The sequence below is a fragment of the Haplochromis burtoni genome, unplaced genomic scaffold (assembly GCF_018398535.1).
Source record: "Haplochromis burtoni strain Fernald_Lab_line unplaced genomic scaffold, NCSU_Asbu1 Contig_29, whole genome shotgun sequence".
Taxonomy (NCBI): domain Eukaryota; kingdom Metazoa; phylum Chordata; class Actinopteri; order Cichliformes; family Cichlidae; genus Haplochromis; species Haplochromis burtoni.
The window spans coordinates 1,236,241-1,262,794 of record NW_024582390.1 but is presented as its reverse complement, the minus strand read 5'-3'; the positions used below and the strand labels follow the sequence as shown (position 1 = coordinate 1,262,794).

The 26,554-nt window shown below is 38.7% G+C and overlaps 4 protein-coding genes across 6 annotated transcripts in view; 1 reads left to right on the top strand and 3 right to left on the bottom strand.

Moving 5' to 3' along the window:
• xrcc5 (X-ray repair complementing defective repair in Chinese hamster cells 5) overlaps positions 1-4,410 on the bottom strand; it is a 12,106-nt gene extending 7,696 nt beyond the window's left edge. Inside the window, exons 1-7 of the mRNA XM_005918291.3 lie at positions 4,204-4,410; positions 3,756-3,869; positions 3,487-3,670; positions 2,543-2,591; positions 2,327-2,449; positions 1,904-2,083; positions 967-1,081 (exon numbers count right to left, since the gene is read on the bottom strand). Coding sequence (XP_005918353.1) covers positions 967-1,081; positions 1,904-2,083; positions 2,327-2,449; positions 2,543-2,591; positions 3,487-3,670; positions 3,756-3,869; positions 4,204-4,218 — 780 coding nt within the window. The 5' untranslated portion in view covers positions 4,219-4,410. The remainder of the gene's footprint in view (positions 1-966; positions 1,082-1,903; positions 2,084-2,326; positions 2,450-2,542; positions 2,592-3,486; positions 3,671-3,755; positions 3,870-4,203) is intronic.
• Positions 4,411-5,311: 901 nt separating this feature from the next.
• Positions 5,312-9,388, bottom strand: tmem169b (transmembrane protein 169b). Its single transcript, XM_014332397.2, has 2 exons — positions 8,956-9,388; positions 5,312-8,177 (listed from the first exon to the last, which is right to left on the bottom strand). The coding sequence occupies exons 1-2, from the start codon at positions 9,227-9,229 to the stop codon at positions 7,549-7,551; spliced, it is 903 nt and encodes a 300-aa protein (XP_014187883.1). The 5' UTR covers positions 9,230-9,388; the 3' UTR covers positions 5,312-7,548.
• Positions 9,389-10,881: 1,493 nt separating this feature from the next.
• Positions 10,882-18,143, top strand: LOC102312572 (nucleoporin nup124). Of its 2 annotated transcripts, XM_005918300.2 has the most exons (14): positions 10,882-11,040; positions 11,265-11,321; positions 12,363-12,489; positions 13,733-13,822; positions 13,912-14,099; positions 14,192-14,234; positions 14,323-14,434; positions 14,551-14,683; positions 15,220-15,284; positions 15,881-16,077; positions 16,160-16,295; positions 17,264-17,302; positions 17,391-17,418; positions 17,495-18,143. In XM_005918300.2, the coding sequence occupies exons 1-14, from the start codon at positions 10,989-10,991 to the stop codon at positions 17,620-17,622; spliced, it is 1,395 nt and encodes a 464-aa protein (XP_005918362.1). In that variant the 5' UTR covers positions 10,882-10,988; the 3' UTR covers positions 17,623-18,143. The 2 variants fall into 2 exon arrangements, with proteins under 2 accessions (XP_005918362.1, XP_042075111.1); XM_042219177.1 differs by lacking the exon at positions 12,363-12,489 and having other exon boundaries at positions 11,014-11,040.
• pfkla (phosphofructokinase, liver a) overlaps positions 17,772-26,554 on the bottom strand; it is a 12,962-nt gene continuing 4,179 nt past the window's right edge. For both annotated transcript variants that reach the window (XM_005918298.3, XM_042219176.1), the window contains 18 exons: positions 26,322-26,487; positions 25,735-25,779; positions 25,522-25,630; positions 24,963-25,061; positions 24,691-24,783; positions 23,414-23,539; positions 23,250-23,314; positions 23,111-23,174; positions 22,860-23,006; positions 22,664-22,734; positions 22,449-22,536; positions 22,207-22,359; positions 21,490-21,654; positions 21,347-21,408; positions 20,693-20,804; positions 19,249-19,348; positions 19,050-19,155; positions 17,772-18,961 (listed from right to left, as the gene is read on the bottom strand). In XM_005918298.3, the coding sequence (XP_005918360.1) occupies positions 18,814-18,961; positions 19,050-19,155; positions 19,249-19,348; positions 20,693-20,804; positions 21,347-21,408; positions 21,490-21,654; positions 22,207-22,359; positions 22,449-22,536; positions 22,664-22,734; positions 22,860-23,006; positions 23,111-23,174; positions 23,250-23,314; positions 23,414-23,539; positions 24,691-24,783; positions 24,963-25,061; positions 25,522-25,630; positions 25,735-25,779; positions 26,322-26,487 (1,919 nt within the window). In that variant the 3' untranslated portion in view covers positions 17,772-18,813. The remainder of the gene's footprint in view (positions 18,962-19,049; positions 19,156-19,248; positions 19,349-20,692; positions 20,805-21,346; positions 21,409-21,489; positions 21,655-22,206; positions 22,360-22,448; positions 22,537-22,663; positions 22,735-22,859; positions 23,007-23,110; positions 23,175-23,249; positions 23,315-23,413; positions 23,540-24,690; positions 24,784-24,962; positions 25,062-25,521; positions 25,631-25,734; positions 25,780-26,321; positions 26,488-26,554) is intronic.

Genomic DNA, 26,554 nt, shown 5'->3' with positions numbered 1-26,554 from the left:
GGTCGGGCATGTTATGTTTAACTGTCAAAGGCTTGTTAGAAACTATGAAACACATCATGCAGACTTCTGGATGTTAGAAGAAAACTAATAGGCTACTGCTCATGAATGACTGTAAAGGCAGGAAGGTGTCCTTTAAAACTAAACATGTATAACATTTATATCATAGTTTATGATATAGCACGTGTATTTCAGTAATAGCCGATTTATTTTAGTGTGGTGGTGGACAGTCACACAGCTCACGTGGGCGTTATCTGTGATACTCCTTAACTATAATTTATCCACGCTAACTTCAGTTAACCATTCAGACAGTTCTTTTGAAATGAAAAACATAAACACTCATGTCACCGGTAGGTTTCCGCTGTGCCAGCTGTTTAAATTACTGCTGCTTATGCAATTACTGCGCTTTGTCGGCAGTAATAACAGCTCGATTGCTTGCAAGGCGAGCGGGTCCCACGCTCTGCCTTGAGACTGGGCTGGGCAGACATCTCCGAAAGCCAAAGCAATGGTTTTGACTCAATCAGCGTTAACTCCGTCCCCACGGTTTGATGGGTGAGGTTGACAGATAAATTATTTAATGGTGAGAACTGAAGGAGTCAATAGTGCCTAAATGAATTAATTAAATACACCATTAAATAATTATTTAAATGTGGCAATAATTAATTAAAATATGAAATAAATAATTAATTAATTAATTAAATGTGTCAAAAATATTATTTAATTAATTATTGCCACATTTAATTAATTATTTAATGGTTTATTTAATTAATTCATTATGGCAGTCCTGGCGTTCCATAGCTCCAACGTCCTGATGGTAAAAGCATGGCTAACACCAGAGTGCTCAAAAAGACCCCACATTAGGATCTACAACTAAAAGCTGGCTTACATCAACCTATCTGATGTGTAACTTGAAGATAGCCCTAGACATGCTTTAAAAAAAAAAAAGTTTAAAACAAACAGTTAACTTACTGCTTTGTAGCCAACGATTCGGATGGAGAGAGAGCTGCCTATGGTCAGCTGACAGGGCCAGGCCACGGGTCGCCTCTCCACCCGCTTGAACATGCACAGCTCCTCGATCGCATTCCTACAAGATTAAAACACATGGAAGGAGATAAACTTGATCATAAATTAAAAACACTTCCACTGTTTGCCTGAGTTCAAGTCCAGTGAAATAGATCAAAGATTCTATCCTGGTTCTCAAAGATAAACAGCACTCTGAAAATCTAAGGAAGGAATGTTCCTTTTCCCAACATTAGAAACAGAGCAGACATTGGTGACTCAATACTGAAAGTATTTCGCGATGCTTGGTACCAAAAATGATTCAATTAAGGGCGCCATCTCTAGAATGTATTTTTTTTTAAAGACTTCCACTACATGATACATTGCAGGAAAATGGGAATGAGAGGGCAATTTTTTAAGTATTGGGCAAGAACTGGCTGAATGTTTGTAAATGATCACATACGGCAAGAACAGAAATGTTTAATTTGATATTTCTCGCACTGAAACTGAAAGCGCATTTCGCAGGTGGAGATGCTAAATGTTGAAGGTAATGTTGTTTTTCCACTTTATTTTTAGAAAAATGTTAATTTTGGGGGGGAGTTTTCCAGAAATCTTGATAACTGCTTTTAAAAAAAGCATTCACAAGACTTTGGTTACTTCCTGCACCCCCTTCACAGAGATCCTCTTGATTGATACAGTATGATAACATTTTCTCTCCATCTTATAGATGCAATTTTTTCTACTTTCCCCTCCCTTACAGTCTGATTGGCAAGCTCCTCATTACTCTGTGTGCACACTCACCTGGCAAAAACAAGTAATCTAAGACACCAAAAATCAAGTTCATCCTAATTTACAAAGAACATTAATCCATTCCAGAGAACAAAAGTGTAACAGGAAGTCCACTAACCTGAAGGTGTGAATTTCATCCAGGCCGTCCTCCACATCCAGGCTCAGCATCATCTCTTTCACCAATTCCTTGTTTTTCTTCTGCTCCCTGGACAGACCTTTGCCTGTCCCCGGGTGACCGGGATCTCTTCTCTCTGAATCCCCTTGACCCTCCTTATCCTCTTCCACAGGGAAAGGCAAACTGGACATCCAAAGATTACAGTTACATCAAGAAAAAAACTAAAAGATTGATAAAAGTAACCAAATATCATGAAATCTGCTTCAATCAGCTTTACAATTCAGTTTGATAAGCCTCTCCTGCACTCTGCATTTTTACCAGTTATCATCAAAATATTGATTATCACATAGAAATATTAATATTTTCATCATCTTAAGTATCATATAAAGTAATAAAACATTGTGAATGTTTATGTTTGAACCTTACAAGAACTGCACGGTGATGCCAGACTGAGTGAGGTTCTTGATGATAACCTCCAGGCTTTCTTCGTTGGTCTGGGTGTTGAGGTCAGTCAGCAGGGCAATGTTGAGACAATCATACTTTTTCCCCCTTAGAAAGGTACCATTAAAAGTGTACTGAATACAGGTTTTATTTTTCAGTGAAGTGCATGAATTATTTATGAAATACAAGAGAGTTTCTTACTTTGTTTCAGTATGAAGAAGATCCATGCAAACTACAAGGGCATCCAGCCCTGTTACAGAGCAGTTAAGGAGGCTCAGAGAAAATGTAAGCACTTTATCAATTTGCACAAAAATCTTATCCCACAGACTTCAATAAAGGGTCAGTCTTCATCTCACTAGTGCCATATATATTAGTGTTCATAAAAAACACTAAAAGAAAAATAAAGACAGGATCCAAGTTCTAATCAAAGTTATCCATGTTCCCATGGAATAAAAAAAAAAGGAGGACGACTGGATAACTGTAAAATCATGTACAGTACTGTGCAATACTCCTTCATTTCTTTATATTTTCATTCCAGGCAGCCAGACTTTATTGTATTTTTTAAGAGTGGGCTTGGGTTATAGTTCTCCAGGATTTCTGAAGGTCTGTCACAGATTTTATTTGGACATGTTAAGAAGAATCTTATTTGGGGGGGATTGTTTGTATGGCTACTTAACACTGACCTGTGAAACATTCAAACATGGATAAAGGCCCACATTCTAAGAAGCGCTTTGATAGTCCTTCAAGAAGCCTGGAGAACAATTCCTGAAAGAAATTACAAGAAAGCTGCCTATAAGAGTTAAAGCTGTGATAAAGCATAAAGGTGGTCATACCAAATATTGACTTTCAAGCTTCAAATTTTCTATAAATCTCGGCACTTATTTTAAATCAAATCAAATCAAATCACTTTTATTGTCACATCACATGTGGAGGTACACTGGTACAGTACATGCGAGTGAAATTCTTGTGTGCAAGCTTCAATACCATAAGAACAAGCAAAATATAAGAATGGCTAAATCTGAGAGTTTCTTTTAAAGGCAAATATAATGAAATGATGGGCAATTCAAGACTTTTAGTACAGTGCTCTGCCTGCAGAGTTAGGTTTCTACATGGTATTAATGAAACATGTTCGGGAGAAAGGATACAGTCACCCTGCTGACTCTCTGGTTGGACCTGATTTTCAATCTCTATCAGTAGTTCACAATCAGGGATCATAAGGTGTCGATGTACTCTGATGTTCTGGTACTGGCCATCCTGGCTCAGAGGGTTGTCTGTGGAGTCTGTGCCAAACAGGACCAAAGCCAGCTCAATCTTCGTCTCTGAAAAAACCTGACAGAGGAAGGGGAAAGCATGTTGGGAGGGTGCTAAAATCAGCCTCATTAGGGTGCTTTGTTTTATAAATGTGCAGTTGTACCTGGCGCTGGACAAACTTCTGGATGACTTTTTTGGCAAGTTCAAAGGAAGACTCTTCCCCGGGTGCTGAGTTGGACATGGTAAGCCCCACATCCATGCACAGCACCACAGCTGTCTGCAGAGGACATACTTATTTAATTTACGACACTTAGAGGTGCCAAAAACACAAAATTACTTCTCAAATGCTGCGTTAAGGTCGTGCTTTCTCATGCAGATAAGATAAAACGAGTATGCGAGCCTTGTATGCACTGAATGAGGAGCGTGACCGTTTCAGGCTGGACATGTCTCAACACGCCGCTGACGCTAAACGTCTCAAAAGTTCAAAGAAACATAAAAACAAAATGTTCCTAACGAATAAAAGCTGCACATTTAATATCGTGAATAGTATCTAACAAGCATGTATAAGTCCGTGACTTATCTCTTTAACAATTGAAGATAAAACAACTTACTTTTGAGCCTGCCATTTTTTCTTCTTTTCCCTCCACCAAAGCAAAGACTGTGTCACTTTGTTATGGATCCGGAAAGAAACAATGAACTAGGAACCGAAACTAAGTTTCTATTTACGATGAGACTTCTTCCGTAGACCTTATGAATTTATTATTGATTGTTGTTCACCTTAAATTACAATGTTATGTCAAGACCACTTTTGTGGTAGTAAGACTGAAGAGGCGGTCCGATAAAAGCTAAAATGAAATGTAGGTCAAACGCCCTCCGGCTAACCGCGCGCCTACAATATGCAAACATTTCCGAGCTGTGGTCAAGATTTCAGAAATACTTAATTCATACAAATAATAATTCTAACTAATCACTGAAAATACAAAATAATATAACAACATAAGTATTAAAATAAAATAATAATAATTTAAAAAAATACAAAATCTGCGCAAATTTTAACCTTGTCATCCCTAAATTGATTGTTTTGTGTTTTATTTACTAACGTTACTTAGATTTTTCATTTGCAATTATAATAGTTTTTGTGAAATAATAAGCCTGACTTCCCTACATCAAGATATTGAAATCAAACCCTCCTTTTAATGTTCCCTCAAACCAGCCCTGTATGCTCAGAAAGGTTATTAAATACATAATTTTATTATCTTCGATCATCCAGGAGCTATGTTCAGCCATGACTCACAGGTTTGTGCCTTTAGACTTAAATCGCTAAACATGGAGATGTGTCTTTTTAATATATGCATTAACACAGAGCTTGTGTATTTTAACACCCCAACTAGAACCTAAATAAACTTAGGCCATAAATGTAACAAATCAGACATTTAAAAAGTGGCCACAGCAGAACAAATTAGCAAATGTTAATCTGACTCTATTTCTCATGAACTTATTGTATTTGGAATGGTTGCTGCATAAGGATTTTAGATTTTGTTCAGTGAGTATTGCAGGATAACACTGGGGTGCCAATAATCTCAATTTAAAGCACCCCTCGCCCCCAGAGAGCCATCTGCATTGCTGTGCACCATGCAGGGTTTACATGCTGACTCTTGTCTTTGTCTGCTGATTAGAGTGACTCGCTGGTTTTAACGATACAGAAATATTAGTCTGTAGTTGAGATGTAATAACACAACACTTTATTTCACTTGTGTAAATGTTTGCATCATATAGATTCACAACATGTAAAACTGCATCACTTAACCCAGCCAGTCATATCAATAAACATTTGAGTCAACAAACATTTAGACCATCTGGATGTTTTAATCCAGTCTTGCTTGAATTTCAATCAGGTTTTTTTTGATAGCTGTTTACAGTACATATATCTCAAAGTGCTGAAGTATAAAAACACCTAGCTAGAACATCTTCTAGGCTTAAATATAGAAAGCAAATTGAAGTAATATGTAAAATATGTGAGCATGGAAATGTAACAGGAATTCTTCAACTTCAGCTTTTTTGTGTGTGTGCGATTTAAAACTGTGAAGACAACACAAACACTTGTTTTAATGCTGTTCAACGTATGAAAACATGAACAAAAAAAGAACAATCTGTCAGCTTGTTCTCACTATGGCTTTGTAACTGCTTAATTAACCCTCAATAAGAAAAGAGGTATTGGTCTCCTTTCCTTTCAATCTCCATGCATTGTTTAGATACCTTGACTATGTACAGAGTCCAGAAACCAACAAAAACTCACAGGCCAGAATTCTTCTTACCCCAGAGTGTGATGTAAGGATCATATCATGACTTTTAATTTTTAAAAATCCCTTGCAAATAAATAATCAGCAGCGGATTAAGCTAAAGAGACTCCTTGGAGGTCTTCAGTGCTATGAGATAATTATTGTTCAGTTATACACATAAAAATTAAACTTTTAGTTGTCTTTTACTGGAATTGTTGTCACGAACAAAAACATCACTTAGCCAACATTTTCCTTCATCCAAATGTGTATTAACCTACAACAAAAAAATCCCAAAGAAATGTACGGAAAATGGCTCATCTAAAGTCCAGGCTTTTAAAGAAAATAAATGCATGTCTTTTAAACACTAAACAACATACACTATTAAAGGACGAAGTACCAGACCACCTACACCTACAGTAGCCACTCAGCCATGAAAACCCATGCCACAAAGCTCCAGACACACAGTTTTTGTGCTTATGTATTGAAGCCAGGGGAGGTTTGGACCTCGGCAATATGCGCCTCAGCACTTGGTGACCCATATGTGACCTGGCTGTGGCAGTGGTTCCTAAAAGCTTTCATTTTGCAGTGATACTTACAGTTGATTGTGGAATATCTAGGAGGGCCGAAATTTCACAAATTGTCCTCTTGCAATGATGGCTTCCTATTATATCACCACACCTCAAATTCAGCAAGCTCTTTACAACAACTCATTCACAATTATTTGTGAAGGCAGATTGCATTGCTAGGTGCTGGAATTCAAAGACTCAAGTGGTATGACCCAATACTTTTGCCCATACGGTGTATATGTTGCTCAAAACAAAAGATTCATGCATTCTGTAGTGACTGATGGCTGTGGGGTTGCATGCTATAGGCAGAGGAGGAAAAGTCCAATTTTATGACAATGAATCTGGTTTTTATGGTCACGCTGCCAATTAAAAGGACAGATTTTCACACTGGTGCTCTTTGGTGTATATTTCCACTAAAATCAGCAACTCACACAAAGTAAACCCACACCACTGCCAGGGGACGGTCACCCCCTTTACCCATTTTTTTATGCCAGCCTCACTCTAAATCCACCTTCAAAGTGATTATGATTACTTCACAAAGACAACAGTGTTGCCTTTGAAGGTATTTTTGATGGCATTGAACAGCACAGTGATCATATATACTTAATGCAGATATTTACAGATGAAGTGAAAGTTGATGTAAACTCTCAGGAGTGTGTGCATATCAGTGTCCACGCCTTAGCTGTGAAAACCAAGGTTCATATGTTTGAAAAGGTCTTTGAGTGGGAGTGCTGTTCCATAATTATTGGTGGCTATTTAGTGATCTGTGAAAGCTGTAATAAACCTGTAATCAAAAAGAAAAGTCCCATAATAATTACTCCAGTGCTTCAACTCCAATAATGCTAGGTGATAGCAGTTCAGCACCAAAGGAGAGTTCAGGCAGTGCTTACTGTGTGATTATTAACAAAAGAGACATTTTGAAATAGTTTTAGAAAAGAAATTCTAATCAAAAGATAATTTTCTTACTCCTGTGGCTTTCAGGAAAGTCTCAAACCCTTCATTAGCAAAAACATAGATAGTAGTGGTGCTCATTTTGACACTCAAATTATTCAAATAATTCCCAACTTTGACCACATTAGCAATATGCTCCTTGAGCCCAGTGCCCACTACTTCACACTGATGACGTTTGGGCAAGTTCACTGGGTGCCTTGCTCTGTAGAGTGCCAGAAACAGTGTCAGAGTCAAGCAACTCCACTATGCTGTATGGCGAACAGTCTTCAAGCCCCAATTTCCCACAGGCCCAGCCACAGAAGCCTTTCTCCAGGTCGCGCACCGCCTGCCACCACTCACTGAAGGCCCAGGACACCTGCACCACAGCAGAGTACAGAGCCAGTGACAGCGCCAAAGGCATGATGAGCATGGGGTAGAAGATGATAAGAAAGGGGCATATTGTTATCTTGTGCCAGAACGTCCGCTCCTCATTGTACACCAGGAAGACATTGTACCAGGTGAGGGTGCCGTAGTAGAAGGAAGTGATGAACGAGAGGATGAAAACCACAGGTGCGCACGAGATGCTCCACAGGACCACATGGGGTCCCTGACACGCACCTAAGCTACAGGTGCGCTTGGAGCCTTCGCTCGCTTCGCATGCTGCATCAAGACGCTCCCTCGACTTGGCGAGTTCCCTGATTTCCTTCTCTGTCAAAGTGACGTGTATGTCCACCACCTGACCCTTCTTCTTTCCACGCGTAATAGTGCCAGTCAGGGTCACGTAGCGGCTGTCTGGAGGAAGACTCCAGCCTGTTTATACAGGATATGACATGGAAGTTAAGCAAGCGACACACAGGCAAGCCCAAAAGTAACTGTAAAAAAGCCTGTGCAGTGTGTAAAAACATAATAACAGAACACAATCATTTGCAAATCTCATTAACCCACATTTTGAATCTGGACCAATAAACTGAAAATTCAAATTCTTTTTGGAAAACATGGGCACTGAATGCTCCGGACTACAGAGGAGAGAGATCATCTGTCTCAAAATCAGCGTGCAGTTCAAAAGCATCTCTGATGGGGTTCTATTAATGCTTGTGGAATTGGCAGTTGGCACATCTGGAAAGGCTCCAGCAATGCTGAAAGATAGACACAGGTTTTACAGCAACATTTTAGCAAAGGCATCACATATCTCAGTGAGACAACACTAAAGAGTTGCATCCATTACAGCATGGCTTCATAGTAGAACCCTGCAAGGATTGTTGTTGAAAGAAAAGAGGATGCTACAGAACACAGTGGTAAACATGGCCCTGTCCCAACTTTTTTCAGATGTGCTGCTGCCATCAAATTCAAAATCACTTTATTTTTTCTGGGTATGTTTTCTGTGTTGTATTGTGAATAAAATATGGGTTTATGAGATTTTCAAATCCCTGTATTTTGTTCTTATCTATACTTTATACAGCATCCCAGCTTTTTTGGAATAATGGTTGCTGTAACACTGAAGTCTATTTTATGCACAAATCCTGTCCTACAGTACTAACATCTGACATGTTGGGTTCATGAGTTTAACAGTGTGAGACAGCTTTTTCACCTTCGCCTGTGGGTGTGCAGAGGAATTTAGTTCCCTCCTCAGTGCTCCTCTCTGCTCCTTCGTCTCCTCCTTGGTCCTCTCCTGGTGTCCTCTCCATTTCAGACCGATAAACAATGAAGGACTCAGGACGTGGATCTTTCTTCTTCTTCCTCTTCCTCCTCATGGAGGGTCCTACTTCCCCATCATCCGCATGGCTCCCTGACACGTCAGACCTTAAGGAGACCATCTGGGGGCTGCCTTCCCCCTCAGTCTGAGGCTCCTCTACCTGTGCCATGTTCTCTCATTCATCCAATCCAACTCTTACTCTGAGGCTACTGTTTGGATGTGTTATGTGTGGAAATGAATAGTGAAATTCTAAGCAGCATACAAATCTCCAACCATTGCATTAAGCCTTTACTCTGATGACTAGCTGATTGCAAAGTCATAAAAACATACACACAAACACACACAGACACACACACACAGAGCGTCATTAGGAAAAACATGTTTTTAAGCTCAGTGTGTAAGCCTGTGCCCACTGATCCTGGCCCAGATTCTGCACAGTAGCCTATTTTCGCTTTATGTGCTGATGTCAAATGTCATATTATCATTGATTTCATGGCATCTCATGGTATGGCATGAACAGGAAACAAATAGGATATCACAAACAAAGCATGACACAATTGTTCAAAGGGGGGGAGGGGGTCTCTTTGCATGACAGCGCAGCAATATAGGCTGAAGCTCAGGCTAATATAATCACGTCCAGACACATGATAGGGGGAAAAAATAAGGAATTTAAAGAAGGAAATGTACAGTTGGTCCAAAACAATGCATGTTTTTCAGAAGAGGGGGTGAAAGCGACAATGAAGCCCTTCATACAGCTGATCCCCTCCCATTTAAATCCCACCCATGTCCGCTCTTTTGTCTGCAGCCGGTGAATGTGCTCTAACCACAACATTTCCACTGCGGCTTCATCTTACCTTCAATCTGCTGGACGAGCTCCGTGTAGATTAACTTGCACCGTGTGAGAATAAATTACTGAATCTGCCTGACACACAGGAGCAGAGCCCGCAAATTTCAGCGCTGTGTTTGTGTCCATACAGATGCGCTACGCAAAGCGATTTCCAGAATAGCACTAGTCCCGCCCCTCCAACCTCTGCCGCACACCAATCCCCACCATCCGTGATCCTCACGGCTGTCATGTGAACAAGGAAAAAATGATGATGTGGGAAAACCATCGTAGTCTAATATGATTATATTATATTAGACTATGATGTTTTTCCCACATTTTTCCTACAGTCTAATGAATCCAGTCCTTTTTGGCCTTTTAAAATATCATTAAAGAAGTATTATGTTATTCTTGTTGCAATTTCCTCTGCTCAATTGGCCAGATCACTCTTTTTTTTTTTTTTTTAACGCAATTTTAATATCAGTAAGACTTTTGAGTGGTATAAGTGAAGGATATAAGTCACTTAAGTCACTAAAAACTGATTGCAGCATTACTTTGGGACAGGAGTGCTATTTGTGGAAAATACTAAACTTATTAAAATATGAGCAAATAAATGGAAATTGAGTATATAAGGTCAAAAATATTTAAAAAAAAAAAAGAAGCTCAAAATAGCTTTTTGTGGCTAGTAGACAATAGTAAACAACACACTGATTAAATATATGAAATGAGTAGGCTGTAATAGCGATGAATTCCTACTGTTTTTACAGAAAATCATTTATCATTTAAAATTTTCATACAATACCAACATAAAATTATTATTAATAATAACATGTTAAAATTACATAAAATGAATTTAAATAAATGAATTAGGAATTTTAAGTTTTTCTTAATAAAAACGTTCAATAATATGGTAGCCTTTAAAAAAAAAAGTCAGTAGAAATAATATGAATTTTGATTCCTTTACTTCTAATTGAACTAATTAAAAATAACATTAAAACAATGTCATTTCCTGAAGAAGTCTCAGTTCCTAGCCTTTAGCTTTAGCATCAATAGCTCTAAAGAACGGGATCAGTTGATGTGATAATATTAGCCTCAAAGTATAAAAATGAATGACCAGGATTCATTTGATAATATTGACCAGCTCCTCTTTCACCTCGGTAAATTCACTTATTCAGTTTATTACAGTTTATTACATCAGTTATGTTATCTTGGATTAGCATTAGCTTATTAGCTGTATGGCTAAATGTCAGTCACAAGCCAGGAAGCTAGCTAGACAACATGACAATTTAAACAATGTTAAAAAGGTTTTAGAGGTTTATTTATACTATTGTTGTTTTTGTTATTATTATGAAAGATAAGTGTTATATGTACTTTTTTATAGCTCTTCAAACTCGGGAGCTATCTCAAAAGAAGAATGAAATTAACCAACAGACTAAAGGTATGTGTTGATGCTAATGTTGGTGTAAAACAGTGGCTTAAGAAAGGTAATGATAAACTGGACTAAAGACAGGCCTTTGTGTCTTTTGTTATTAGATATTAAACACCATTAAGCTTTCTGTCTGCATGTTATATTATGATTAGCTCTATATTTTGTTGTACAACACCAAAATGTTTGTAGTTTCTCCTCTGTACTACACAAAATTAAGTAATCAATACATCATTAAAGCTAAAACTCTGTACTTTAATCACATTTTGATTGTTTTATTTAAAATTCACAAGTGGTAACGTGAAGGACCAAAATCAACAAAACTGTATCTTTGTCCAACAACTGTATACTCAATGTCTCAGTAGTTGTTAGTCACTTGTCCTTTTGCTGACTTCTCGCATTACGTTGAAGGGTGGTTTTCTCATATGTAGGTGTGTTTTTATTTCCTGCTTTTGTTCTCTTCCCTCATTTCTAACTGTCTGTCATTAGATTTCCTTATTTGATCACTTTCTCCTGTACTCAATCTACTCCTTTGTGTATATGTATAGACTTGCCACGTCAATTATCACCTTGTCTGTTTGTCTACCTTTTGTTTCACAAGCCCATTTCTATTTAGTTTTTCTTGTTTTGTTTATGTTTTTTTCTCTGTTTCTGTTTTTTGGGTCAATGACTAAAGGTTTTTTTTTTGTTATGCTTGCCTGTGGGTCCAGTCTCTAGCATTTTATGATACTAAGTGGCAGTATCCTCTTTTTAATATCTGGTCACCTTGTCTTGAGTCATTTAAAAACATTGCCCATTCATTCCCTTGTATAAGGTCCATTTAGCCCACTATTGTTTAAAGATCCCTGCTTTAGTACTGATTGATCAGGCTATCCATTGAGGACACTTCCAACCACCTGACTAGCCTTAAGGGATTAGATTTTAAAGTGATAGTGTCCTTTTGAATTTCCTTATCAGCTATTAACAGAAGCACAATGTTGGGGAATCCTGTATCATGAACTTTATCTTTTAATATAAGATTATTGTGTGCTGTGTTAATGTGTTTGGCAACAGTTTCCAGAGCCAACATTGCTGAGAAGAAGTCTTACATTGAAGCAATCAACAGAAATATTGAGCAACTTGAAGAGGAAATCAGTGTGAAACAGAGCACTGTAACACGTAATAAAGCAAATGCAAAAAGGTACAGCATTTTGTAAAATTAAACAGGAAATAAATGTGCCAAACCATGATAGATTACAGCGCAGGAAGATTGTGCAAAAGTGTTGAGCCACCTCTCATTTCTTTATATTTCGCTCCAAGGAGCCAGACTTTCTTGTGATTTTTACAGTGGTCTTGAGTATTATTTCTCCAGGCTTTCTGAAGGTCTTTTAAAGTTTTTCTTTGGACATTTGGATGCTTTTTCACTCATTTTCAATCTAGTCCTTGTTCATGACCAATGTTTTTTTTGTTGTTGTTGTTTGCATCTTTATTAACACTGACACTTAACACTGACCTGTGAATCATTCAAGCATAAAAATGCATCTAAATCAAGGAATGAACCAGTATTTTGTCTGCATATAACAGATAACGTAGCAAGGAAGTCATTTTAAACTGTATTTTTAGGCACTTTGTAATTAGCACCCTGCCCTAAAAACATATAATTTACTCCCATTTCTTGAGTTGATTCTACAAAAAAATGCCAAAGATAACTCAGTTTGATAGAAATGAAATAGCATTTTGCACCAACAATGATTCCCAAAGAGCTTAGCTGAAAACTTGGTATATCGCAGGATGGTTCTTAAAAAGAAATAATAGAAAATAGGACAAGTGGAGGATAGAAGAAGTGATGGAAACGTTAAAAAACTAAAAATGAACAGGATCTCAAAGTCCTATCCTTGAGAAATAGAGAAAAAAAAGTCCAGTAAAGACTTGACACAGGACCTGAGAGATAGATCTCTACTGTTCACTGAAACCAAACAAAATTGGTCTCACTGGAAGGATGATTGTCAAGAAGCCATTCCTAAGAAGTGGTATGCCAGGCTGAGGTATGCCAAATTACACGGGACTGGACTGAAAATCGGGCAACAAGGTCTTATGTAGTGATGAATCCCATTAGTTTAAATTGTTGTCAGTATGTACAGAGGAGGCCAGTCAAGTGTCTACAGCCAGCTATAACACACGGTTAAGGCTGGATGATGGTTTGAGGCTCCATTTCAGCCTGTGTTGTTGTCAAAACTGGTGAAGTAATGAACAAAGGACACTCCCATCAAATTTTGATCCGTTGTGCACTATCCCCTAGAAACCCTGTGATTAGGAACAGCTTCATTTTTTGTTAGTTCTTTTGTAAGTTCTAAAAAAGTCTTGTACTTAATTAATATGTAGCAAGTGACAGAGTAAAAGTAAATAACCTACAGAGTACCTGCTTGTCTTTTATATAAATTTAGGATGAAGGCGACTAACGGCCTGCTTCTTCAATATGAGCAGACGTTGAAAGCAGAACTGGAGAAAAGAAAAGCCAACTACAACCATGACACGTGGGTTCATTTAGCAGCCTTGTTTGTGATTAATACTTTTGTGTGTTGGAAACAGACATGTTAAATGTTCTTTATTTATACCTAAACAGGGAGGTCTTTCAAGAAAGGATTGCAAGCTACAGAAAGATTTTCCAGGAGCATAAAGAATATTATTTACAAAACCCTCTTGCTGAAAAGCTCCTCGTGCTGAAGGCTGAAAAAGAGGAAATTGAATGTAGGATCAAAGCTTGGGATGAACAAATAACAATGAAGCAGAAGGAGCTGGACCATCTTACTGGTGATAAACCTTTCGTATCTTTGAGCTTTGCTCTGTTAGAGCTGAACATTTTACAGCTTGGTATACAGTTCCTTAAATTTTTGTCCGAACAGGTCCAGTAGTTACTTCATTTTCCACCGAGAAACTGCCAGATAGGTATTTTAGTGAATCACTCACAAAGAATAATCACATAGCTTACAGGAATGGTCATTTCTGACTGACAGAGCCCATTTTTTGTTTCTAGTGCTTTTGGCTTGCAACCTGTAACAGAACAAGAGAATGGATTTGATCATCAGACAGCCAGGGACAGAGAGCCTTCCATTGACATCTCCTCTCTGCATCTCAATCAGACAACGGTACAGATTTAGCATTTTATTAAATGCATCTAAACACTGGCAAGCAATCATGAAAGGCAGTTAAAGCTGTTCCAGTTATAATGTCACACTTTGATAAATCTGAGCATTTGTTACAGAGTGGTCATAAAACATCTGATGAAGAGGTAAATGCTGAAGAGATCCATGAGGAAAACATCCAGGATTTACCCACCTGTAGTACTTCCCCAGAGGAAGGAAGTAAGGAGCTGTGGTCCAGTCAACAGTTTTGTGGTGAGTCATATGCTGAAGGGTGTATTCGGGGTCACTCACATTAAAAGGGGACATTATTTGACTCTTCTTACTCATAATATAGATTGATTGATTGCTGTCTAATTCAGTCTGTCTTTGGATGATAAAGAAATATGTTAAGTAAAGATAGAAAGGACTAAAGATAAGAAAAGGGCAATCACAAGCTTTCTTTTTTAAGCCAGAGAGAAAATCTCACTATTCACCATTGAGAAATTTAATTTTTTTAAAAACAACAAATGACATATTCTGTAAATAAAACCATCCTGTTTTATAATTACAGGGAAGTCTGTGCAATTACCTACACATTTTTACAAATGTATTTTTAAAAATTGAATCCCAAACAGTCATCCTCATCATCTAGCAAGATTAAGATGACCTTGGTAACTTATGTGATACTGAAAGCTCAAGCTCGACATAACCTGTTAATCTGGCTTTGTGGTGCGCCTCTCTGGTGCCACGAGTTTAGTTTGAATGATCGTGTTAATCAAACCACATGAACAGAATATTTGCTTCTTCAGACCAGAATCAGCCAGAGGACATGCACACTGAGAAGCAGGAAGAGGAGACTTCACAAGAACACCAGGTTTTCTGATTTTTAGTTTACTATACTTGCCATTTCTGCTAATACACCTGAACCAGTTAATCAAACAAATTTGCCAAATGTATTGAATGTATAACTTTTTCTTTTTTCTTGTTATTTCTTCTTGCTGTCCTAGTTTACCTTGCTGTCTCCACAGCAGTGTGTGTTATAAATAGGTAGTTGCGGCTTCTAGTAAAGGCATTCCACAGTTTTGTATGCCTTTACTAGAAGCCGCACTGCTTATCATATAGAAACCCAGCACAGGATTAGAAATTACCACTGTTTGTCAGAAACCTACATGAAAAGCTGGGGTTGTAGGGGTTACGAGGTAACCTAACAACAGACCGAAATGTGCTGTTTTGTGGGAAATGTAGTCCAGACCTGCAAAGTATGATTTTGACATTTTTATCAATGAAATACAATTTTTAAGACTTTTAATAATCTATTCTACTGTATCAGAGAAGTTTAGAAGCCGTGTATGTTTCCAGAAAAATATCAAGTTGCTCGAGGCACTCCACAGAACAGTATTGCCACAATGGAAAACCCACTTTTACAAGTATCCATCCTAACTGTTGGAAATGCTTTGACCCCCTCGACAGGAGAAGCTGCCCACAGTTTTCTATGCAGAGGAGATTTTTGAGGGTGATATAGAGAAGGGAGCAGCTACACATGAAGAGCAGCCACCACGCGACAAGGACGATGAGGAACTCGCTACTTCTTCTCAGCCTCCATCTCAGGAGACTGATCCTCAGTCAAAAATTACAATTGCGTCTTCAACCCCGACATTCTCATTTAAGTAAGACTTTGGATGAGTGGTCTGATGCTTTGAATTACACTCACTCAAGTCCTGACAACTGGTTTTCGTGTGTTCGCTGTAGCTTTAGCCCAGCCAGCTCCAAAGATCAAGGGAGCTCTGAGACCAAATCTCCAGCTTTCTTGTTCTCTCTGAACTCTGATCCCAACACACCAGGCTTTCCTGGATTTGGATTTGATGTGGGCTCATCACAGGAGGAGGTGAGGAATAAATGATCTCACAGAAATCACTGTGTAGGTTTTTAGGCATACAGCTCATGGTGTCTTACATGCTTGAGTTTAGGGAAACCGGACGTCCTTTTTGGCTCATGACGATGTTTTATTTCCCATCCAAGAGGCTGCGTTAGTTCTAAAATCTTAAACTTTCTACTTAAAATGCAGTCTTGAGATAACTTTACTGGTGTTTTCACTTTTATTGTCACATCGCATGTGCCGGTAACACTGGTACAGCACAAGCAACAGTGGTAACTAAAATAAACCTAAAAAAAAAAAATTAAAACTAACGTAAACAATTTTGTGAACTTGGAAAATAAAATAAAACAAGATAAAAAAAAACAGGAATAAATAAGGAAAAATAATGAAATATCCTTAGTTTTTGGTATCTGTTACTTTGGTAAAAATGTTACTATAGCTTTCCTGATGGGGCATTGTTGGATGTGTTTTCCTAAATATTGCTTCTAACATATGGTCTCCTTATACAATAATAATTAAAAAGACTAAAACTAGCAACGAGTCTAATAAAAAGTAAATTACAACCATACAGTAAAAACTATACTGAAACAAAACTCTGGAAAATAATTGAACCTAAACTTAACTAAAAACAAATAGTCAAAATGAAAAAACAATGAAAACTGATTATAAAGTACAAAACTATTATTAACTGTGGTTTCAACCGCCACTCGCACTGTGACCCATGTGGGAGGGCCAGTGTTTTGCAGAGAATTCACACCATTGCTTCTGTGACCTTTAACAGCCCTCATGACAGGATGGGCCAGCAACTCTCAGGACCAACTCCGGCAGGCTAAATATGTCAGATTCCTCTTGGATAAGGCTTGAAACTTTCTCATGAACCAAAAAATCCCCCAAAATGTCCAGTTGCCTTCAACAAACAATTAAGACAGAAAAAAGTATTTTCCTGCTTTTGGAATTACCTCCAGGTTTCTTTGCAGGACTTTTTCGGTTTCACTGGATCTTTGTTCACTGAGAAGGTAATGTTTTTTTCACTGAAAGCCTACTCTACTTCATGTCGTCTCGGTTTTGGAACAAACATACTAAACTATGATTAACCATTTCTAGAAAACCGCTGAATCTAAATCTTCAAGCAGTAAGTATCAAACCACAATGTGTTTGTGTGGTGTGTCGTTTTGGACCACTGATGTGTGCTGTATATGATTTCACAGGCCCTCAATTCCTGTTTGACCAACCAGAGACATGCGAGGACTTCCAGTTTGCTTTTGCCACCAAGAGCCCTCAATCAGCTAAAAAAGAAAATAGTGGAAATGATTTTCCATTTTCATTCAATTTCTAAGAGCTGTAAAAGTGTTTTCAAGTTAAGTTCTTCCATCTTATGTTGTGACATTAGCGGGAGCTGAAATAGCAACACGTTTTTTGCTCTGTTGAGCAGTCATTATTAATTTGCAGGTTTAACCTAAAGTGAAAATTCAAACAACAATTAACTGATTTCTAATAGAGTTCAATAGAATTTTATTTAAGACAGATATAGAGACAATAATACACACGTAAGTTCATATTCCTTTACAGATTTCATTGTTCATGTGAAATAGTTTTTTGTGAAGTTTAGTTTGTTTACAGGTGTGTGTTCATATTTTGTTGTTTGCTGTTCGGTTTAAAAGGCAGAAGCAGTTTTCAGTCGAACAGTATTAAAAAAAACAAAACAAACGAAGACACTTAACTGGCCATTTCAGGTCACATTCAGACATTTCATGTGTTAAATAAGATTATATAAGAGTATCTCAATAAACATTTAGTAGCTCTTATTTATAGCTAATAAAATATTAATAAAACTCTGTAATAAAACTGTTAAAAAGATTCCTTTATCATATGATTTCTGGCTCATTCACTCATGATTTTGGAGAGAAAGCATTTATAACACCTTGCATACAGTCTTGTTTCATGGCAGTCAGTAGTTACTCTATAAAATGTTTTGTTCAGTGGCACTCATGACTGTCTGTTGAGCAGTGGTTTAAATATACAAAGCCTCCCTTGGATTTTGGCACAATAAGAAAACACTTGTGCTGAATTCCTTGTCAAATAAATACTGGTACACAGGTGAGATCAGTGCTGGCATTTAGAAAGTATATTCATGGTCATTCAAGTTTAAGAGATGGGCATGGAGTAAAGGTCCCGCCACCTATTGTGCCCATACAGTATGCCCCCTAAGCATAAACAAAAAAGTCTGGGCACAAATTGGATCATGACCAGAACTTCTCTGAGCAAATAAAAGCAACTTTAGTGCATGAAGGAGCACACAAAACCTCTGAATCCATCAGGTTAACCGATATATCAGAGGGCAGAGCAAGGGAGTTCTGCATTTTGATGGAAAGCATTGAAATATCTTTACGTGAAAACAAGAAGTCAGGCAGTCAAATTGAAAGCCCAAGCTTGTGAAGAAAGGTTACATACGATATGTGATGATGAGAATTAAAAATGATGGATAAAAGCTAAAAGGTGCAAAGCATGCTGCCATTTTACAGAGAGCTTAGAATCCACTGTCAATGCTGATGGAGCGTTGAGTCACATGTTCAATCTCTCCTGGGACATATTCATTGAAGCTGGTTTGGTACTTGGCCAACATCTTTAGCATGGGCCGCAGTTTTAACCACCACTCTACCTTGGGCATCCGGTGCCTTGGAGATTAAAAGGATAATAATTAATAAACAAGACAATGTGTTTTCCAAAAGCAGCATATTTTAGATTTTTTTTTGTATTACTTACTCAAAATCGGTTATTTCCTTCAGTTCAGTGACAGGGGTGAATGAGACAACCTTCCTGTTAAGGCCGATGACACATGCTGTTTCTGGTGAGTTGGCAAACACTCGGCCTGGTGGAAAAAAATTCAGTCAATACACCTGAAGTCTGACTCAGGATTGCTTCATGTTCTATCAATGCCATCCACGACTTGCAGTAAACCTACCTTGTCGGTAGTTTTCAGTCAGTTTCTCTGAAAGCCACTCGATAGCTTTCACGCCCAGCTTCGTGCCAAAATTTCTATCAAAGGGAGAAGGTGCCCCGCCCTACAGCCCAAACCGAGAACAAAATTATCACATCAAAATGCCAATTGCAGTTGAGGTCAGACATTTAAATATACTCATCACAGGCATGAATGTCATGTTGATTTGGGGCTTTTAATGATCTCTTTCAACTGTTGTTTTTCCAGGAATGATGAATTGTGTGCACACGTTTGAATTTATTTTTGGATTTTCTCTCCACACAAGGTCAAAACTGTACACACAGGTTCAAATATATATGTGCAAAAGGTTCTAAAATGGCTTTAGCTTGGCGAGGTCAAGGACTATTAGCTTCTCGTCAATGATCATGATTGACTACAGTGGTAGTTTCTCTGCTAGAATAAAAAGGTTTTTGTTTGATAGCAGTCGTTGGATTGACCATTACTCAGCACAATGGGAAGGTCCAAAGAACTTAGTGACGATCTAAGAAGTATTGTCACTTGGAGCCATTTCTGACCAACCACAGATTCCAAGATCGTCAGTTCAAGCTATATGGTCTGGAAGAAGATCCAAACTGTCAACCTCAGATGAGAGGAAATTGGTTAGGATTTGCAGGAACCACCAAGGCTCAAGCCTGCTATGAAGTGGAAACTGCTGGAACACCAGCATCATTGTCTACAGTGATTCAAATGTTACAACACTATGAACTATAAGGATACGGGCCAAGAAAGAAGCCCTTTCTCCAAAATTGACACCTTCAAACTTGACATGGACAAGTCAAAAGCCTTCTGGATAAAAGACTTATGGTCAGATGAGACAAAGATTGACCTTTTTGGCCACAATGAAAAGGTAAATTTGGAGAAGTAAAAGTCAGACTTTTGAACCTAAGAACACTAACAGCATCATGCTTTGGGGCTGTTTTGCTGACAGTGGTACTGGTACATTGTAAAAAGTGAATGGAGTAATAAAGGACGAGGACTACCTCCAAATTCTTCAACTTCATCTCAGTTCAACAGCTAAATAGTTGAAATTTGGAGACAAACATGAGGACAGCATAAACCAGAAATAAAATGATAATATTCAAGGATGTTTTCATCAGCTTTTTTAACTGCAGTTGGGTGTTAATTTAAAGCGTAGTAAAGTTGATTTAGCAAGACATCGAAACTCATTCAACCTTAAGACATTCCCGAGACCACTGTCTAGCATGTTGATTAAAAAAAAATCCAAAATTAATTCAAACACATGCACCTAATTGTTGTTTTTGTTTTTTTTTTAAGTTGTTAAAGATGCTGTACAATCAATAAAAACAGAACAGCTCAAAGAAATCATTAAAAGCACAAAACAATCATTCCCATGACGAGTCTATGTAGGCTTTTGACTACAACTCAAAGTTGGAAAACTGATCCATACCTGCTGGAGGTGTCCTAACACGTTGACTCTGCAGTCAAAGATGTCCTTCCCTTCTGATGAATACAGCTTATGGATGAAATCTGTAGTGTAGTTTTCATGGCATTTTTCATTCCTGTCATGACAGAGAACATGATTAACAAAGGAGTGCCACAGTGTTATTGGATGCAGGCTCAGCTAGACAATTATAAAAACTGATGGGGCACTTATACAATAATTATCCATAATTTTCTGCTGCTTATCCGGTATCTGGTTGCATGGGCGGGAAACTAATTTCCACAATTTGAATCTATCTATAAATACATCAATTTGTGTGCTTCACATGGAACATAGAGTGAAATAATGAAGTCAAAATACATAATACATCTTCTATTCTATGAGTAAATAGCTGCAAACTAAAACTTAGCTGTACTGTTCTACCTGAAGACAGTCCTGTGAGCGCTGCCTAACATGTCAATTTTAAATCTCCCATTGTTCATTTGGGCTCAGATTGGGTGACTGTCAAATCGCTGCATGAGTTCCTCAATTTTTAGACTTATCAAACTATTCAGTGACCTCTTGTGCCCTCACTGTAGGAAAAAGGATACATGCAATACAGCTTTTTCCTTTAATTTGTCACTTGTTTAAATTTAGTTCACTCTATAAAATGTTACGTACCTCAGGATTAGACCTCGTTGGACATCTTTCTTCATCTTTTCAGATAAGTGCTCCACATTTGTCTGCAAACAGTTCACATTATTAGAGGAAACAGTGCTGTGAACATCACAAAAATGACTTTAGACAATATCTTTTTCTTCTACCTTAAGGTCAAGGATGTTAAAGGGATCTTCAAAAATGTAGGCTGCATCAGCACCCACTGCTATGCCAGTAGCGGATGCCAGATATCCACAGTACCCACCCATGGTCTCCACCACAAACACTCGTCTCTTGGTCCCACTGGCAGACTGCTTGATCTTGTCACAACTCTGCAGAAGAATTTGATTCTTTGGTTGTAATATGATATTTTAAGATATTTTCCGTTTGACACCATTCTCTTGAAACTCTAGAGACGGTTTTGTTGGGAAATCCAATTACATCAGCTGCTTCTGAAATACTCAGCCTGTCTGGCACCATCAACCATGCCAACCATGCTCTTTTCCCCCCATCCTCATGTCTACATGCCTGTTGAATTGCTGCCATGTAATTGGCGGATAAGATATTTGCATTAATGAACCAGTGAGCAGGAGTACCTAGCAATGTAACCTGTGAGTGTCCGCTATTAATATAGGTTTAGAGTGATAAACTGTACCGCACCGTTTCATTTTCCATGTCTTCAAAGCTGGAAGATAACATCTCAAACACTAAATGTTTCTATTTGGTTTATACACAAAATTATAATAAAAATGAACAAAAATTAAATAAACTCAAGTCTTTTAAACAGCTTAAAGGTCAAAGCATTTGTGATTTCAAACTTAACACTGCAAAGAACAACATTCGTACAGAAAGCCATACAAAAATATATTTCTGCTGAGCCCTACCTCCATTGCACAATTGACAGCAGTGTCTGTACCCACACTGAAGAAAGTTCCCGGGACGTTGTTGCTAATGGTAGCAGGGATAACGACCATGGGGATGCAGAGCTCATCGTAGTGAGTCCGGGCCTCGTAGAGCTCAAGCACACCTTGGTACCCCTTTGAAAGTCAAAGGCATACAGGTCAATATTAACACGGTAACTTATGGCTCGAATAATTTAGATTTGACACTTTTGTGCTTGTTATACCTCAAACCCTCCTATTACAAGCAGAGCTGAGATTTCGAACTTGGTGATGGTTTCCACAATCTTCTCCAGGTGAGAGTTGGGAAGAGTCCTTAAGAAGGAAATTAAACAAAACTTGTCATCAGCGTATGGCAAAATCTCGTAACACCTAAGCCACTGCTGCGTTAGGTTAAGCCTTTAAGATCAGGTAAAGTGATTCATATCAGTGAAACACTCACCGTTTTGTCCCCAGCAGTGAGCTTCCTTGGCCCGTCCATCCAGCCACACTGTGCCATTCCATCTCAAACACCTGCAGACAGACAGGTTGAAGAACACTTTCCTTTCAGTCTCACACAGGTTACTGTGGAACTGCTAAAATCTCCTTCAGTGTTAAAAAACAAACAAACAAAACAAAACAAAAAATTACAGCCTCACCGCTCCATCGGCAAGTCCCAGAAAGCCGTCATTGACCCCGTAGACTTTGTGTCCATGAGAGAGCCCTGACCTCACCGCCGACCTCACTGCAGAATTCATTCCTGCCGCCGGAGCTCCCACGTTCAGAATAGCAAAAGAGAAGTTGCTCTGAGGAAGCATAAGTCAGACATAAAAGAGAACACCAAGATTAAATCCTGGGATCATTTCACATCATTTATGGCTTAAACTGTCTACAAGTCCTCCAGACCTACCTTAGACTGAGGAGGCTTGTGGAAAGCGAGACTCTTGTAGATGTTCCAGTTGCTCTCAAAACTCCTAAAAGTACATCGTTAGTTTAGTTTTTTTAATTTGCAATGAAAACAATAAGGTGCCATAAATCAAAACTCTCACCCTCCACGCAGTTTAATGGCTTCATCAAACCTCTTCTCATTCATGGCCGTCTGCACCAACTTAGTCTGCAAAGGGTGGTGCAGTAAAACCAGAGCTCAGCATCTCACTTCTGACCTGTTCTGTTCATTACAAATAAATTACACGAGGACAGGAGAGAGACTCACCATCTCCACACACTCCACCAGAGGGAGGCGGACTGCTTGGTTGCCCGACAGGCCGATGACACAGGCGGGGGTTTCAGGAGAAGCCTCCAAGAGGGCGACGACCGCTTCCACACCCAATATGCTGCTCTGGAAACACGTGTTTGGATATATGTGCAATTAAGACAGCACTGACATTGAATACTGGGAATTAACCTCATACTAATTTGAATATTTAAAAAAAAAAAAATCTACTCAGGCAGCCTTTGTTAGTATGCATCAATAGATTATTTTATTATCGGTATCAGGTCATCTTGTTGTGTATTATGCCACATACAGAAACACATCCTGTGCTAGTTTTCTTCGTGTAATCAGTTTGTGTTAAGTCTGATTGTGGCCACTTGTTAGTAATGCAGGTTCATTGTGTTAAATAGTGTTTAATAGGGCTGTTCGATATAACGATATACATCAGATGACGATATAAAAACTTCTATCGTTTCATTTTACGCTATCATTTGTTTCGTGGTGTCGCAAAATAAACTGTTTACGGCAATATTTTTTCATCGTTTTGATGGTCACTGTAGTGGCTATGTTAATTTCTTAAAGTTCTCTCTTTCTCTTATATTTAAAATAACCACACTAAGGACGAACAAGCGCCTGTTTTTATGGGTTATGGTTAGCAACAACGACGGTAACACCATCGCGTGTCCGCTTGTTTATGTTCCGCATAAACCTTTCACAATAAAGCTCAAGATCCTGTTGACTTTTCAAAATAAACTGAATCACGTGAAAGAGCAGATTATTTACGGATGAGAAGTAAAAAAGAGCCGCCAGTGCTAAAAAAAAGACCTGAGACTCAAACGTTAGAACAGGCTTTTCCCCGCAGCACGCCGTGTAATAAATACAAAGAAAACGGCGCCGTTACAACTTATGTCTAAAAATGTATAGTTTCATGCATCGGTTAAAACAATCGACTCCAGCTACATGACGCGCAGCTGGAAACACTTCACGCAAGTCGAGCTGCCCGAGATTCACAGAATTTACAGAAAATGTTACATTTTTGCGATTTATATCGTTATTGGACGATAGAATTCTTATATAAGGATAAGAGGTTTTGGTCATATCACACAGTCCTAGTCTTTAATTATCATTTTAATGGTCAGCCAAAAGGGACAATCAGGAATATTGAAAGAATAGCTTTGAGACGCAGTTATTTTTGTTAATGTCCCTGAATTTATTACTTAATAATATAACAATATTTACAAGTTTTATATGAATATGAAATCTGTTGTTCAGCTTACCAGCATTCTGTCAAACGCTGAGGGAATTCCTCCTCGCTGAACGTGGCCAAGTACTGTCACTCTGGTGTCATAACCCAGTCTCTCCTGCACCAGCTTAAAAACAAACACATGGAAGAATTTCAGTGTTTTATGCATTTGAAAAAGCTCTCAGCAACAGCTGTCGCCAAGAAAAACTACAGCCGACCTTTGCAGGAGTGAAATAAACAATCTATAAATCAGTATCTGATATATTCAGATTGTAGTGCTGCATTAATGTGCGTTGTCTGACTTACATCTTTTATATAATTTGAGGAGATGGGCTTGCCATTTATGTCAATGGCTCCTTCTGCGACGATTATGATGTTCAGTCTCGACCCCCCACTTGTGCGGCTCTAGAAGGAAACGGGTAAAACGTGTTATTGGTATCATTAAGCACAAACCTGTGTCCAAGTTCTTTAAAGTCAGAACAACTACAGTCAAAGAAGGACTGTTATTTCCATCTGGAGTAATTTATCTGGTGAAACGGCTCTGTTTGGGAACTTTTAAAAAATGAAAACCATAAATCAGGGAGAGCTTCCTGTACTAATCAATGTACACAAAAAAAGCTGGAGGTGGCAACAGGAGAGGCAAGACCCTCATTGGACAGAGCCGACTTGGTTTGCACAGTGCCTTGCAGATGCACAGATGCTTGTATGACATTAGCAAACTGTCCTGCTTTCATGGCATGCCTAAACTGACACTATCCCCAATTCGTCTACTTCGACACAGGCCAAACCTGTCATGTGGATACACACAGTGAATGTAAATCAGTATATGCATGGGGCTAACATACAGTCTGGACTTGTGTCTTACCCCCTTTAGACGGGCACACATATTGTCCTCCCAGCCCTCCTGAGGTGGAGCCTCTGGAATAAAAACCCAGTCTGCCCCTGATGCCAGAGCTGACACTAAAGCCAAATACCTAAAGTTGTAACAAAGAATAAAAGGACAGTTAATGCATAACAAGAGCTGCATGCAGCTGCAGTGCATATGGGATAGCAAAATGGGTTAAAGTGCAACTCTCACCCGCAGTGCCGTCCCATCACTTCCAAAACAAATGCACGCTGGTGGCTGTAGGAAGTACAAAACAATTACAGTGAGACTCTTTTCCACAAAGTATGTCAGCAAACACACAAAGAACATGCTGGTGTCTGAGAAGGCAAGTCTGGGCAAGATGGAAGTCATGCCAAAAGCCTTGAATGGTGCAAAAGACCACATTCCATTAAGAGTTAATCATTCACTGTTCAGGTATATTCAGATAACTCTGATAGGGCTGAGATTAAGTAATGCTTAATCATCAGCATTACTCCATGTCTGTTCAAGTAACTGAATACAACTACTAAAAAACCCCCAACACACACACGAAAAGCTGGAACCACAAAATGTTTGGCATTACTTAATCGCCGACTAATCTTTTCTTGATCGACGTGCAGTATGTTTACTACCATAAATCTGCTCCTTTGAAGCAGCACTGCAGCACATGTGGTGTGCTCGACACATCTTCCTTTCTGTAACTCATTTACTAATTACTCACTTATCCAGTGACCTTGTGCATGCTTCTTTTATGAAACACCAGGCGCTTCAGTGCTGTTCCGAATTACCCAGCGGCTCACCTCTGTGCAGTGGTCATTATGGCGTCAATTATCTCCATGATGCGGTGCAGCGCAGAGTCGGCACCGATGGTCATGTCGGTGCCGCAGAAGTCGTTGTCTATGGAGCCGACGAGGCCCACGATGTTCAAGTTATAATGCTGCTTAGCCATAGTGTCTGTGATCCTTCCTGAAGTAACACACACACACACACACACACACACACACACACACACACACACACACACACACACACA

Coding starts and splice junctions, on each gene's coding strand:
- LOC102312572 (XM_005918300.2), top strand. CDS start 10,989: ATGAATGACCAGGATTCATTTGATAATATTGACCAGCTCCTCTTTCAC. Junction 14,100..14,191: donor GGAGCTGGACCATCTTACTG/GTGATAAACCTT, acceptor TTGTCCGAACAG/GTCCAGTAGTTACTTCATTT. Junction 16,296..17,263: donor TGGGCTCATCACAGGAGGAG/GTGAGGAATAAA, acceptor GTTTCTTTGCAG/GACTTTTTCGGTTTCACTGG.
- tmem169b (XM_014332397.2), bottom strand. CDS start 9,229: ATGGCACAGGTAGAGGAGCCTCAGACTGAGGGGGAAGGCAGCCCCCAG. Junction 8,178..8,955: donor CTGCACACCCACAGGCGAAG/GTGAAAAAGCTG, acceptor CTGTATAAACAG/GCTGGAGTCTTCCTCCAGAC.